This window comes from Chironomus tepperi, unplaced genomic scaffold, assembly GCF_022539635.2.
Source record: "Chironomus tepperi strain 1889 unplaced genomic scaffold, CSIRO-AGI_Ctep_v1 contig_100, whole genome shotgun sequence".
NCBI classification, from domain to species: Eukaryota; Metazoa; Arthropoda; class Insecta; order Diptera; family Chironomidae; genus Chironomus; species Chironomus tepperi.
In genome coordinates, this window is record NW_027226222.1 from 702,834 (window position 1) to 719,203 (window position 16,370).

Genomic DNA, 16,370 nt, shown 5'->3' on the forward strand with positions numbered 1-16,370 from the left:
TTATTGATGGGAGATGTTGTAGATAGAAAATAATCAATTATTAATGCGGTATAAAATATTCATTTTTAAATAGAAAAGCAAGTCGGTAAGCAGACATAGCAAGTATAGCAAAAAAATATAAAAAAGATAATTATCTTACATTCGATATCGCTTCATTTGTTTCCCAGTCTTTAATTTCATTCTGCTCCATACTCCACTCCGCATTATTGTTTGACACATCGGTATAATTAATTAAATCGCTAGACGCGCTTAGAGTACTTTCAAGCATAATACTTGTCGTGGTAACATTTGATTGTGGCTGAAGAATTTGTGGAGTTGCTGTTCCATGCTGTTGTTGAAAATTACTTATGTCGTCCTTTGAACTAAAGCCGCTGTCTTCATAAGAAAAGCATTCCGTTTTAACGTACGGATAATTGTTCAATATTGTGTCCAAATTGATATCCAAGCCGTTTGCTTGTTCACTACTGCTGCTCGTTGTGATGTCTTTTCTTAACCATTGATCCGTTGATGAACTACTATTCAGTACGGTTATCGTGTAAATCTTTGTTAGAAATAAAAAAAAAATGATGTTATTTTTTTTTGTGAAGATTTTAAGAATGGAATGTAAAGGAACGAGAGAAAAGAATAGAAAAGAGAAAAATAGCAGCTTCTATAGACTTCAATCAAGTGAGGCCACTAGTGGGGTCACTTAATTCTATTGTTAAAAATCAATACCTGTCCATCAGCATTGATCAATGAAGGACCTGAAGTAGTACTGTTGCTACTGTTATTTGTGGCAGTTGAGATTGAAATGTTGGCTGTGTTCTGCTGTTGATTCCAACAATAACGATTTAAGTCTTCAAATATGGCAGTTTCTAAGCGTTGCTGTGTTTCTTTTTCTGCACCCCAAAACTGAAATTAAGCAAAAAGAATTAAGGAATTGATCAGTACAAACTAGCATGAATTAACTCAAAGTATTATGAGCAATTAGATTTAAATACCATAATATTAATGATTGTGATAATTTTGCTACAGTTGATTATCTCTTTAAGTAAATGCTACTTATATCTCTCGTGTGTAAATTTGTACGTATTTACAGTCTGTAACATTTTTCATGTTCACACAACAAATCTTATATAATTGCCTTAAGAGTTTCTTTAGCTTGCTAATAATTTACAGCAAATGATAGATTAAACAAACAGATATTTTTGACGCACAGACAAAAGGTTTGGTCAATCATTCAATTAAGACTTAATTAGTTCATATCGATTGTACCAAATCTCATAGTCGGTGCTGTTGGAGTCAAAGTTAAAATATCACATAAAAAACTAATTTAAAACTTACAAAATTGGAAAAAAGCTTGTTTAATTATGATGTAAATATATTAGAGTCATTCGTAAAGTGCGTAACGCAAAAAAAGACAGACCTCATCCATTCCGATGGCATGCAAAAAATCAAACATGAAAAGTATCTCGAATGCAACAGACTGCGATTAATTTCTCGCGATCGTGTCTGCTAGTTATAAACTTAACATTTCTTGGCATGGAACACAAATTTCAAGTTATAACCAGACATGTGGTCGGCTAATTGCAACCTGTTCCATTTGAGTATGAGTTCTCGACGGTTTGATTTCAACAAATTCTCATAATTTTGGGATTTCTCAATTCTGTCTCGAGAAGCCCGTATTATCCCTCAGAATTTGGACTAGTGTCAAAGTAGTTTTGATATCATGCTGTCGAAAGGCAGTATTGCACTTGCTAGTAGAAAATGACAGACGGAAGCAATCGAAAGTGCCAGCTTTAGGTTCCATCTGAGGGAGGCCATAGATAACAATTGACCTGTTCTATCAAGTAAAGAACGTGGCCGACTAGTGAAATTCGACCCTATATTTTTCTTAAAAGCCTTGTAGCAGTGATGGTTTAATAATTGCAATTGCGTACCTACTTCAAAAGAGATCCTTATTATTTTCATATCTTGATGGACGTCAAAATTTCGAAATTGTCATCACGTGTTTATGACCTCAAATTAAAATTGACTAATTATAGAAATTGACAAAGTAGGCAAAAGCAGCACAAAATGCGTACTTTCAAAAGTATGCACACAAAATATTAGCTACATTGTATCTTGTTTTGTAAACTAATCAATTATATTGATCAAACATTGTACCGATAATCTAAATATTCTACAAAATGATCGATTGTGCCTACACATTAAATTTTTTTTTTGGCTACGACAAAACAACCTTGTCGGATATTGATCAAAATATTAATTTTAAATGCTGCAAATGCTGGTCATTGTGCATGTCCATGTGCTAAAATATATTAATGGAGTCCGAATGAAATTTGAAAATATAAAATATTGACTTTTGATATTATATCCTATTTGCTTAACAAGCTATTCAGAAATCTCTTTTATCCACTACTCAATGTTTGACTATTACTTCATTCTTGGGTAATTTATGCAGTGATACTGCTTTTAGATTTCTGAGAATTTTGATGCAAACAAACATGTGTGCGCACATGTCCGTGAAAATTTGCAAAGTGAATGGGGTCAAAATTTTCAGACTGGAGCTCGAAAAGTCTTAATAGTCAGTTTATAATATATTAAAGTTAAATATTTATTTTAATAAATTTAGCGAACGAATTTAAGATTTTGTTCCTAATTCCCTATTCATTTGATGTGGTTAGCCAGTCTATGTGAATATAGCTTTGCTGCAATAAGTTGCTGAAATTAACATTTAAATTCACACTGCATTCACGTGTGAGTCACGAGATTATAAAAGGTTGTAAATTATGCTGAACGAAGCTAAGCCTATTCGTGAGACATTCTATGACAAGAATATGTCCAAGTTGGCATTTTAGTCTACACCGTGCTTTAATAGATTAATTACTGAATTACGCCTAAAAAACAAGGAGCATGCTCATGAGTAGTCAAATATGATTTTGTGAGCACGTTCATTTAAGTGAGTACTACATTAATTTAGATGATTTAGGTATGCTGGTCACAAATTAGTCTATTGCAACTTACGTTTTCACGAAATAAAGGGTACGCGATTCATATATCATACCTAGTTGTTCAACTAAGTTATCAATACTGACAAGATCATCTACCCAGCGAATGAGAATATAAATACCCAATATATTGGGTAAATAAATATTAAGAATCTACCAAGAACTTTGGACAATGATTCAAACTGCTTGCGATTTCTAAGAAAATTTGTCAAAAATGTTCAAATGTTTAAAGTAATTTTAAGAAATTGACAAGTGCTTGAAGCTTGACACTTGAATATATTTGTAATTTATTCTTCAATTATTTTGGAACATAAGCATGTGTAGCCAATGAAAAAGTGAATTCCAACGATTAAAAATTAATTAAAGCATAAATTGCACATTAAAAAGTGCTAAATCAAGCAATCAAGTTTAAAATCCATAATCCTAGGCATAATTTTCCGCAAACCGATAATCTCCTTTAATCTCAAATCTCTATAATCAGCATGTAATAATTAAATTAATACACATTAATTAAATAACATGTGATTTATAATTTTCCACTTTAATGCTCATCTAACTTAATAGTTTTCTTAATGCGCACATTCGTTCATCTAACTTTAAAAATCTCTTTTTTTTCAATAATATTCTTTTAAATAGATACATAGGATGTTGTCATGAAAAAAATATATATGTTTTTGTAAATATATGTCAACAGTTAACGAGAGAAAATATATTATCGCACGTTGTGCTTATCATCTATCAATTGCAAAGTTATTCCAATAATTTTTCCATTCATGGTATTCGCAAGAGGAGAAAGAAAATTGCCAGCAGTAATAAACAGACGGAGATTACTTACAATTTACACAAATACCCGTAGACCATGGCATTGAAAATGTTTGTTTGAAAGGTTTTATATGCAATGTGGCGAAAGCGCATTTATGCTTGATATAGTATATTTGTTACGATCCAGATTACGATCAATTTGGGAACTAGCAAAGCTTATAGATGGAGTGTTTGAAATTGATTTAAAAGTATTCATTCTACAATCCTGCGATGTTGTACTGAATCTTTTTAAATTTGTGAATATTTTGAGGTTAATTTAAAGAATTAAATTAATGATCAGAAGTTGTGTTCAAGTCTTTTTGTAATAGATTTCTCTGGTTCGACCTAAGAGGAATTAAGTCCGATCAAAGTATTTTCATTTTAAATTTAAGTCATTGTCTGCACATTGTACAAAAATAACGTCTAAGAGTTCCTTTGGTCATGTATCTGAGGTAGATTACTACATGTCAAGAAGAAGTACCAGAAGTACCAGAGTTGCCCCGAATGTTCCGTGTACCACTCTAGCCTTCGTCTATAGATCATCCCAGTGCCCATGACTTGTTATTTATCTGACTAAGTTATCCTTTATGTTTAGCTAATTTTTAACTGTTTGAGTCACTCTGGTTAGTGTTTTTCAAGCTTCTTCTAGCACGGCACAGTAAACCACATATTTGGTATAATTCGGATTATTGCTATACGTTTTGAGACACACCTGAAGTTTTATGCGACATTCTCGTATTTTTCTCACGGATCAAATCATTGGTCGAAATGTTAAGTAGGAAGCAAGGAATAATGACAGTTATAGGAAGCGTTCAGTAAACAACACGGAACAATACGATACAGTAAGTAAAAGATAAAACTAAAGTCAATTTACAATGTTCACGAGAGCAAGGATAAAATGAATGGAGTACATCTACATACACATTCTAAAATGCAAAATAATTTGTGTGTATAATCAGTTTTTAGATTAGAAATACGACAACTTGGACAATACTTCTAATCTGTGTGTCGAGACAATGAAACAAATTTAAAGCAAGTCGGACATGATGTTTAGAAACAAGCTAATGATAGTAAATAGTAAACGAAGAAACAATGAGAATTTATATATTTGTAATATAAGAAAAAATCATTACAACAATGAAATAGGAAAATAAAAAATGAAGATGAAATCGGTGGAAAAATACGTGAAACTCTATTTGGTTTTGGCATTAGACATGAATATGTTCATTCTTTAACTGTAAAATTACATTTTTCCCTCTCATCATACTGATAACTTACATCTTTGCATATGTATGCACATTATAAATTTATAAGTACAAAAAAAAAGAGTTGACTTTAATTGAAGAAAGAATGAAAACACATTTTATAGCACTTTATAATTTGAATATAATTTTTTTCATCCTATCTCATCTTGCAATGTCGAGGCTGAGATTTGCTTCAATGCTATTCAATGCACGATAGACGATTACAGACGATATGAGAAGAAGCTAGTGAGAGAGATCACACGATAAATAAATAATATACATTTAATATTATTATATTGGATATATATGCATAACACAAGAAGCGGTTTAATACTTCTTTCCTTCTTCTCTTTTTTTATTGCGAGTAAAAAATAAATTTACTACTATTAGTAGGTGATGGGGATTAATGTTGAATAAAATCTGATATCGTTACAACGGATCGAGTACGGATTGTAATGCTGTTTCCATTTTCAACAGAAGAAATGCTATTCATTAAGTAATTTTTTTTGCTGCTGCTGTGTGTCTTAAGAAAAAAAATCTCAAAATCGATTTACTGATATATAAAAATTAGTGAGTTATTAGCTTTGATCTGATCGAAGTATAGCACACGAATCTAGTGATTTATAGTAGCTAATGGCTGAATGAAGAAACGATGTACAATTTTAAATTCATTTCAGTTGCAATTATTGAATCTTTGAAGTTGATTGATGAGGATGGAATTTGAAAAAAAAAATTATCTAAATGGGGTTAATTAGCTCTAATTCTTTGTCATAAAGGACTTTTAGATACAGTAATTTTAACTGGAACAGATCAAGAATTCGATTCAGATTTTAGTGGATTTCATTGAAAACTTCAACTGTCGTTTAGTTTTTAAATTATAGTAATGAATAGAATTAGTTGATTCTCCCCTTTTATAGTTGTTTACCCTTCAAGTAAATATTTTAGTTTGTTTTCGATATTTACACATTAAAGATCATATTTTCATACATTCCCATACAGTAAGGACTTACAAGTTCCTTCATTTACAAGTTATAAACACCTATACATATCTTCCGTACTTTGGTCTAAATGTAGGTCTAATTATCTCAAAAAATCTTTTGAAAATGTTTTTATTAAAAAGTATGTCAGGAGACAAGAAGTAATCTTACTACTGCTTTAAGGTATCGATAATAATATCATCTTATTTATAAGGCAACAGTTGATTTAAATGGCTGATAAAAAGTAAAATCGATATCGCATGGAAATTTGAACTTTTACAAGAGATTTAAAAAAAATGAAACTTTTCAGGAACTTCTCATATATTTTAAAGATAAGGGTTCTTTAATTTCGCATCAGCCCATAATAATCATTCCTTACTGCCGCAATATCGTTTAAAATTTATTTTCACACGCAATTTTTTATCTTTGAACGAAATTTATAGACTTCATCTTGACCAAGCATAAGAAAGTCTTGTTGTAACTTTATTGACCCGTTTGAGTATGAGCGTATATAATCTTCTGACACCTGCAGAAAAGAGACCATAAATTATGAAGTGTTTATTTCTTCATTATTCTTCTTATTTCCCATATTTTTGTTCCTATATCTTCTTTTTTTCACATTCATATTTATTTATTTATGATTATTTATATATTTAAATTGACTTCATTGCTATGAAGTGAGTATTGTTCATTCCGACATTAACAACAGCATCATCGAAAAAATATAAAAATGAGCTACAATAATAACAAGATAAAAAGGTAAGGTGGCAATTGGAGAAACAGTGAGATACAAATGAGTGAGAGAGAGAGAGAGACACACAGACAGTGATGATGAAGAAGGTTGAAAATGAAATAAAAATAAAATTAATCTGTCCACACGAGTCTCTTTTCTTTTTATCGAATCCGCTGATCATGTTGATTTAAATCGCAAAAGTGTTATAATAATAATATTATAACAATAATAAGTATGTACAAAAAATAATACATCGACAGTTAATTTAATGAATATAGAAGGTAAGAGCGAGAGAAATGAAAAGTTAACCTAAAGCAATTTTATAGTTACAAAAAAAAAAGTAAGATACAAAGCCATATATAAGATATTTAAAAGACGATGCGTGTCAGAAAATAATTATGTTAAAAATTTATGTTATGAGCATTTTTCACATTTTTCTCTCCATCATTACGTTTTTTTTTCTCCTTTTCCGACTTTAAACTTTTTTTTTCATCATATATATCTTCTTTCACTCATCTTCACTTCAACATCACACAGTAAAATATGTGATTTTTCCTTATTTTTTTTGTGCATTTTCCATTGGTTGGAAAGATGTTATTATTCGATTTCTGTCCTGTGTATTGTGTCCGTCTGATTGTTTAAGTAGGTAGCTTTAAGACTTAATTGCGAGTATAATTATCTGCATGTATGATTATTGACTTTGAGTCTTATTGTATCATCCAAATTATAATAAGCTGATGTGACGAATATCAGAGTTTTTCAAACCCAACTTCAATGAATTTGGGCAAAACAAACAGAGTTCTACTTAAACTAATGCTTCAATCTGTATTTCCTGTGTTAATTATATTAATTTCACGAATTTTAATAAACTTGTCCTTTTCTTCCACGTCACGAAAATGAAAAAAGGGGTTAAAACTACGTGATAAATTTTTAAACTCAAAAAGTTCGTTATATTTTCAACATAACAATTCATTTGGAATTTAATAACTTGATGACATCGAATAAAAATAACGTAGAAGTTATGCATGAATATAGATCTAAGATGCATGTTTAAGATCGATATGCGCTCTATTGGTCACAAATGTTACGCGCGCTTTTCTTTTCATTCCCGATCTTTAATGTTCATTGATGATATTCAATGAATGCACATATATGTAAGACCAAACACTGTATAGTGAAATAAGCAAGCACAACTTCGTCTTTTTTTTTGATGCGAAGAGACGAAAAAATAATGTTTAATGTGAATGAAAAGAAAAAGTAAATTAATGACTGCTAATTGATAAATTGACATAAATGTTTGTCTTTTTTTCTTTAATATTTTTTTGTGTGTTCGGCTTTTTTCGTCGGCAAAGGCGAGGTTATGTCAAAAATTTAGTTGTCATGCGAAAAACATGCTATAAAGTTAATTTGGCTACCTATAAAAATATCTGTGGGGCAATTTTATGTTGTTGTTATGGCAAGAAATTGCTAATTGAAATAAACTGATAGCATAAATTTTATTAAGGAAAGACAAAAAAGAAGAAAATACAAAAGAATGTTGTGCGTTGATCGGCTGGGATGTTTTATTATTAAACATAAATGTAAACATTGCATTCATGTAATTAACTTGTGTGTATTTATTTTATAAACTTGAATAATCATTTTAATAAATTTATCATGTTATTCCTTTCTACATCATTAAATTTTCTGTATGCGCATCTTATGTTAACATAAGATGAGTGCATTTATGTGTGCTGCATGCATATGGCTATTATAGAATGAAAGTAAAATTATTATCAGACTTAGTTGCATTCTATGCTTAATAATGAGCATTTTGACTACTTTATGGTTAAGTAAGGCTATAAAATATGCTAAAACTTTCATAAAATGAATATTAACATAGATGCGAATCTAGAAAGCTGATAAGGAAATGGTCAAAAATGATGTTCTTAAATAATTACTTATTAACCCGTGTGATACAGAAAAGGAGGTTCCATCACGAATCTTTTAAGTGTTTGGTGTTAATAAGCGAACTTTGATAGAGCCTTAAAAGCTCCGTGGCCGAGCCTTCCTTACATGTATCGCTCGGGAAAGACATCCCCACTAAGACTTTGTGTCGTTATGGTCTAGGACGTTAATATCAAAATTCAGGACAGTACTACTACAAATTGTCATAGCCTGCTTGCAACGCACTAAGAATTGAAAGTTATTTTGCTAGGATTGTACAAACATACGTTAGCACTAGACATCATCTGGACATTAACTAGCTATCAACTTTTTATAATGTATTTTTGTGCATTCAAGACTCTGCAGCTGTCTGTGCTTACATCTCAGTTAAATGCGCTAGAAATCCATATTACTTAATGTGTCACTAAGCCACTCACTCGATGTTTTCATATTCCCATCAAGTCTGTCAAGTTCTATTAAATGCATTAAATCAATCTATCAATACTAATAAATTATTTTGAATTTTTATTTACTTTACTTAAGTTACAGCATTGAACTACCGTTCAGAGACAAAAGAGAATCACTTAAACTCTTACATTCCATAAACAAAAGATGCTTATTAACTCTTTGCATTAACTTCCCATCACATATATTTTTATTTTATTTTATTTATGTGATGTATAATAAAGAAAGTGAGTGAGAGAGAGAGATAGAAAGAAGAAATAAAGAAATCAATTAAATTGACAGTCCATCAAAATTAGTGATGTGTAAATGGATTTCTTTGTATTAATCCATTACCATCAATTAATCAGTTCAAGAAGAAATGAAAGAAAAAACATTTATTATTGGACATTGAGCACACAAAGGTAAGAGATGACGTCGAAATTGTTACAATTCATTTTCATCTCTTTTCAATTCAATTAATTCCTTCATCAAATCTTATGAAATGTATGATGATGATTGAACAAATTGCTCTACAAGCTTGGTCCGATTATCGCGATCATCACGAAAAACACTTTATATTCATTTCATCATGAACAGTGCACGTATTGGTGCTGATGATTCTTTGAGATCATCGCAATGAGAAATCTCTTTTTATTGACTTCATTATTTGACTAATTGATTGCATTCAAAAGGCAAAATTGTTTGCTTAACGTAAATTAATAACTCCATGTGGCTTTATCAACATAACAAATATTCATAAGCTGTTTTGATTTCAATGAAATTTTTCATTTCTTTTATACCCGAAATCAATGAAGGCATTTTTTTTTATTTTATTTCTTTAAAGATACAGTCAATGTGCTCATGATTGATTAAGCTTTATATTTCTTTCGTTTACTATTTCATTTATTCTCCGCGCGCGCAATGTGTTTTTATGAATAAAATGACTGATGGATATATGTGTATTTTTTTTTTTCATTATTTGACTCTGAGTACCATCCGAAAAGAAAATCAAACTAATTTACTATAAGCTTATGAAGAGCTTACAGACTTTGGGTCTCAAAAGAAGACATTCATTATTTTGTGGATTAAATTTTCCTTTGAAAATATTTTGTTACTTTCATTAAGAAATTTATTATTTAGCTTATTTTCTTTTATGTCTTTAACTGAGACTTAATAGGTCACTTTGACTTGACTTTGCTCTGGTTGTTCTTCTGTAGAATTTTGTGAACTTTAACTACCTATAAGCTGTTATATGATATGTTGTATGATATTAACTTTAATTTTTTTAATTATTGCCTGGGCCAAAATCACACTGACCGGAAAAAAGTACACATTCAGAATAAACCCCATACTAATTGCTGGAACACAAAAATTAACCATGTGGTGCACTTAAGTACACCTCCTGTGACCAAGGATTGAAATTTTACTCATTCTTTATACTGCATACTCCATAAGATCCATAAGATTTACTTGAGTAATGGATTACCATACTAGTGTTATCCTCATACTCAATTATTCTTATACTCGATACTTATAACTCGAGTGAGTGTTCGAAAATCGATTAAGCATCAATACCTGCCTGAATTACATCATTTGATCATCACGGTAGAATAAGTACACTTCAATAAAATTTAAGTAGTAAAACAGTTCAGATTATCTCAATATGTAGAAGAAAAGTAAAAGAATAATTCAGTAAGAACGTTCGGTAGAAGCGTACCAAAAGAGATGTTATGATGTCAAACCTTCTATGTCTCCTTTTTATGCAGCGTGTTATACGAAAATAATTTAAAATTGAATTGAGCCTTTAATGCATAAAGAACTGAGACAAGTCAAAGCATATAGATGACATTAATCAATTGGGGCTTATCCACAAGCAAATAGTTAAAAGAGTGGAACTAGAGAAAATGCGTTACTTGATACTGTGTCTAACTTACTTCCAAAAAATAAAATTAAATCCTCCCAAATTGCAAAAAAATAAATTCCAGTTGTCGAATTGAACAATAACAAAAATCAATACTAAAGAGAATCTACCGTGAGTACACATTGTAAATGTTTGTATACAGATTTTCCTCTTATTCAATCTCAACAACAAATATTCAGATGCTGAAATAAATGAGAAACATTTTTCTTTTCAATACATGCCACTTGAAGCACCTTTAGTGTTATTATGGCACATTGATGGCATGATTATAATTGCATTGAAGTCTGATTAGATACTAAAAAGCCAAAAAAACCTATGCTAAACTTATGTTTTGTGAATACACAAGACAGGAGGAGAGAAATATTTTTTTTGTACTTCTTTTATCTTAAACAATCATCAATTGTGTATGGTGTGTGATATAAAAAGTTTAATATGTCCATTCATGTGGCGATCGTTGTGATAAATTACACATCTTTTCTTTTCATTCTTATTACCATTTTCAGTTACTCCAAGTCGAAACAAAACAAAAAAAAAAAAAATCAAGTAAGCGCGCGCAAAACAAGCAATAACATGGAGAAGTCAGCACGAGGAGGAAGGCAATTATTGAAGGATTATTTATCAAGTTGCTTATTAAACGTTAACTGTTTGCAATTAAAATTGTTTCACCGACAAGATTGATGATTCGCAGCACTTATTGTCTTTCATTCACACCATTGGGTCGAGTACTGAAAAATACATCATTTACAGTCAGTTGAAGGCACAAAAAAAATCATTTTTTTTTCTTCTCCTGCTTTGTGTGAAAAATAGTCTAACGATTAAATTAGAAAGAAAGGCAACAACAGTCGGCGGTTAAAGGAATTTTTAACACTTTAACCGTTCAACTGTACGTCATGTTCGACTAATGGGTGAAAATTGACACTAGATTTATGACCATATTTATGTTTGCGATGAAAATAATATTTACGTCTCATTCCATTTATTATTGATTATATCCATTGAATTGGATGACAATATACAGAATTAACATATCGATGTTTTTATAACCTATACGGCAAGTCAATCGACCATAAAATTATCAACTATAAAGACATAAATTAATAATTTCTTCTGTTGCGAATTTATTATAGTCAATCGCAAGTAATGAAATGAAAGAATCTGCAAATGCTTTTAGTATTCCGATCGACGCAATGCGACGAATCGTATTTTACGCTGTAGAAAAGTGTCAGAATAAGCCTTCATTATGCTTTCAGGGCAACTTGGTTGGTACGGCGATGCAGTAGTGCCCTACTTAACACATTGTGCTGTTCGGGTGTATTTTCTCAGAGACATTGATGTGACATGTTGACTAATAGGTTAGACATGATGATTCTGGAAATATTGTCTTTGCAGGTTGCAAGAAGTTAGTTAGTTAACATAAGAACACATGCAAAGACATTGTTGACAGAGAATGTATTGCAGTTGGCATTAGAAGTTGAGAGTTAATTAGAGCTAATTATACGCGACTAATATGAAAGGTCATGGATCAAACTGATCAGAACTGTCCAGTAATGGGTAAATTATGGGCACATCTTGGTAGTATACTTGTGCCACAACGGCACACAGGTTGCACACCACTGGTATAGCCAATGAAATAAATATGAGTGGACATCTCGATGCCATCATGTCAAAACCACATTTTAGGGAGATCGAGTCATCAACAATTTATTCAAAAAATCTTAAATTTAATCAATAATTTGCAAGAATGTCAATCAAGATATGTAAAGAGGACATCCGAACACCCACCATGCCAAACACGGAGAAGTAATAAAATCTCCAATTCATTTCCTCAAAAGACACGCTAAAATGAAACTCTTTACTTTTATCTCTTTTAATTTTAAGTGACCACTCGAATGATTGGATGCTTGACAAATTAAAATGACATTTTCATTAATGATGCCGCGAGAGTCCTTTACAACAACATGAACAAATTTGGCATTTTCATACTTACTCATATACACAAACACAAGTTTGGTTACGGTATAAAAAGCATCTATTGTATATCATGCAAACGATATTGAAGCTTCTCTTATAATATCAAGTACGCTTGTACAAGTGCAAGAAGAAAGAAGTATGAAGTAAGACAATCCGGGCATTGAAGTCTTTTGTTCACTACATTTTGTGTTTTTTTCGTCTTTTCAACATCTGCATAATAAAATAATTAAATGACTGCACACACAAAAAAAAGAGCACTAAAGCCACCTTAAAATGTCAACTGAACCGGGACTTGAGCTAAGTAGCAGAAAAAATATGAACAGCAACAAAAAAATAAAAATTTCTCCATCATTACTGCTGCTGCTGGCTTTCCATAAAAAAAAACTCTTTTCCTTGCTTTGCTTTGCATTTCTGATTAAAAAACTCTCGCGTTTGTGTATTTGCATGATACATGCGTTTTGCCGGTTTATTTAAATTGCATTAAAAAAATGAATATATATGGGCTTATCATGTACTGAATATTTTAATTGCATGGCTGGCCAAAACAAGTCTTTTTTTCGCCTCTATTTGCCTTCTTTTCTCACTCGCTTACTCGTTCGCTCCAATGCACAGATATCATATGGAAATTGAATCAAAAAAATGTATTCATTTTTGCCTTCATAATGTATATTAATATGTTGCTGCATGCTTAAATCTTTTATTTTCTTCTCTCTCATTTATGCGTTGATAGCATTAGTGATTATAATCGCCTAAAAGAGCGCAATTTCTATTGAGCCGTAACTCATGCGCAACACACAAAATGTATGCATGTTTCTCGAGGAGGTTTTTTTCTCTTTATTTAAATTAAATTGAAGTTTTGCTGATATTATTTTATTTTTTTTTTCATTCGATTTATCTTGAATCGGCATTTATGCAAAAATGACTCGAGTCTCGAGAGTCGCATAATATTATATTGTTGCAAATTTTTTTACAAAGTTTGGAATGAGAATGCATTTATGTGGGGGTTATTAAATTATGGCACCTGATGGTTTAACAGAGGGGAATATAAAGATGACTGGGTGGCAATTTAAAGTATTTTTAATGTCTTGAGCACTGCATGTAAGGATTTTCGATATCGAGACCAAGATTTTAAGGTAATGATATCAATTTTAATCGAGACTACAAAGAAGTTCATAGTCTTTATCTCGATCCTAGTCTCGACCAAATTTCAGTCTGGATTCCGGTCTCCTTTTCAATCCCGGTCTCCTTCTCGATCCCGGTCCAGGTCTCGGCTTCGATTTCGGTCTTAGTCACAATCTCGATCCGGGTCTCAGTTAAGTAAAAGAAACCTTTACTGGGTGATCTATTGGTAATAATGATAATGACCAATACAGTGATTCGGTGGAGATTGGATGTTGATGGGAATCGAACCAGCATTCTCACAAATTGAGAAAATTGCAAGCTTCTGAACTGATTTACTTGCAACTTGACCATATATACCTCATTCTTGAACTGGCTGGAACTAGCAGATTTTTCTACATAATCCATACTCAATAAACAATTTTGATGGACATCATTACTAAATAATCCCTATGAGAAATATATGAAATTAGTTCAGATGGATTTGAGCAAGGCATATTGCAAGTTCTTTGATATCACATTTATGTAACTTTTTTTTTATTTTATTTCTAGCACAAAGCAAAAAGGTTCCGATGTTTTTCCTACATTGCCTTGATCTAAGATAATTCATTTTGGATTAGCTTTTATGTTCATGAATGTAGCACTCGATTAAATGCCGGTTGTTCATCTCCAAGAATACAATATCTTTGGATATACTTTGAACTACTCATTTTGTAAGACATTCCTAACTTCTATAGAAAAGTTGACTGTAATAATAATTTTTCGCTGATAAATTTTGACACAATTGGGTGTGGACATATCTGTGACAAAATTTTAAAGTCATATTCTAGGAAATTCAAAGCCAGTAATCGACTATGCATTTAAAGTATTATTTATATTAATGGCTACAACAAACGTGTGCATTAAACCGTTTTTGATATTTATTACAACGTTTAGTCTACATCGTGTAATACTCTCTGTAATGCTGCAACGCTTGTTCAGTTAAGTTAGTATGTTTATCATATTTAATTCCATTCCCTGACTCATATGATGATTGTTTTGATCGCAATACTTAGAATATATATATATTTCATATCCATAACTTACATACATTAAGTAGAGATGATGCTAATGTGTGATACTTTTTTTTTGGATTTATGGAACTAATATCTATAAAAATGTAGAAGATTCAAATAAAGTTTGCATAAAAAAATGACAAAAGTCATAAAGATAAGGAACCACTACTCAGCATTTATTAGCAACAAAGAAAAATGGAAACAACATGTAATACTAGTATGAGCATTTTATGTGAGCGATGTAGACTACAAGGCATTTAATAAAGGCTTTTCTGTGATATTTTTTTTTTTGCTCATTTCAAAGGAGTGTCATTATAATAAGATTTATATATATCTAATGTGTGTATATAGTAAAGGCAAGGTAAATGTTTTGTGCAAAAAATCTATATAACATAACATAGAAACGCGTTAACTATCTATGTAATCTTAAACTGGTTTTTTCTGCTTTAATTTATGTGACGTAATTTTTGTAGATAGACTTACGTTACATTATTTTATTTTGCCTCATAAAAAATCTATCTATAGGTCTGAATTTAATTTATATTTATGTTACTATTCATCACAGACTCGTCTGTGTATTTAAGTCAATGTATGACGAGACAGAATGCTGAGAGGATGCTGTGCATGAAATTACTAGATATAATAGAAACAGTACTCATGACAGTTAATATAACGAGACTTCTATAGTGCCTCAATTCATTTTTTTTATAAATCTATATTCATATAAATCCTGTAGTTTTAATTAAAATAATCTCCGATAAAAGTCAGTGGGAATGTATCATTCTACGCACATATTAAAATATTCATTGCTATTTAGCATTTTTCGTTGAATTTAATCATCGATGACTTATATTTGTTCCATTTATGGAGCATTTATGCATATATGTATTAACATGCGACATGTTTTCGAGAACTACAATGTATAATATTAGAACCATTAGTCATTGGTAATTAATAGGTTTACGTGTTCATATTGCTTATGTATCACACACATTTTTTTAATAGATTGTACGTAATGCGCGTGTGCTCGAGCAATGAAAATAAGTTTCAAGTGATACTTTTTCAATAATGCCTTTTTTTTCTATACTCACGGTATCGTTTTTGCTATAAATTGAAATATAGGCTTTAATATAAATGCTTTAAATGAACTCAATGCCTGTGCAATTGATGCAGTTATGATAAATGACAA

The 16,370-nt window shown here is 30.9% G+C and overlaps 1 protein-coding gene across 1 annotated transcript in view; it reads right to left on the reverse strand.

Moving 5' to 3' along the window:
* Window positions 1-16,370, reverse strand: part of LOC139087314 (uncharacterized) — a 61,569-nt gene that overhangs the window by 2,301 nt on the left and 42,898 nt on the right. Inside the window, exons 3-4 of the mRNA XM_070636097.1 lie at window positions 715-891; window positions 140-541 (exon numbers count right to left, since the gene is read on the reverse strand). Coding sequence (XP_070492198.1) covers window positions 140-541; window positions 715-891 — 579 coding nt within the window. The remainder of the gene's footprint in view (window positions 1-139; window positions 542-714; window positions 892-16,370) is intronic.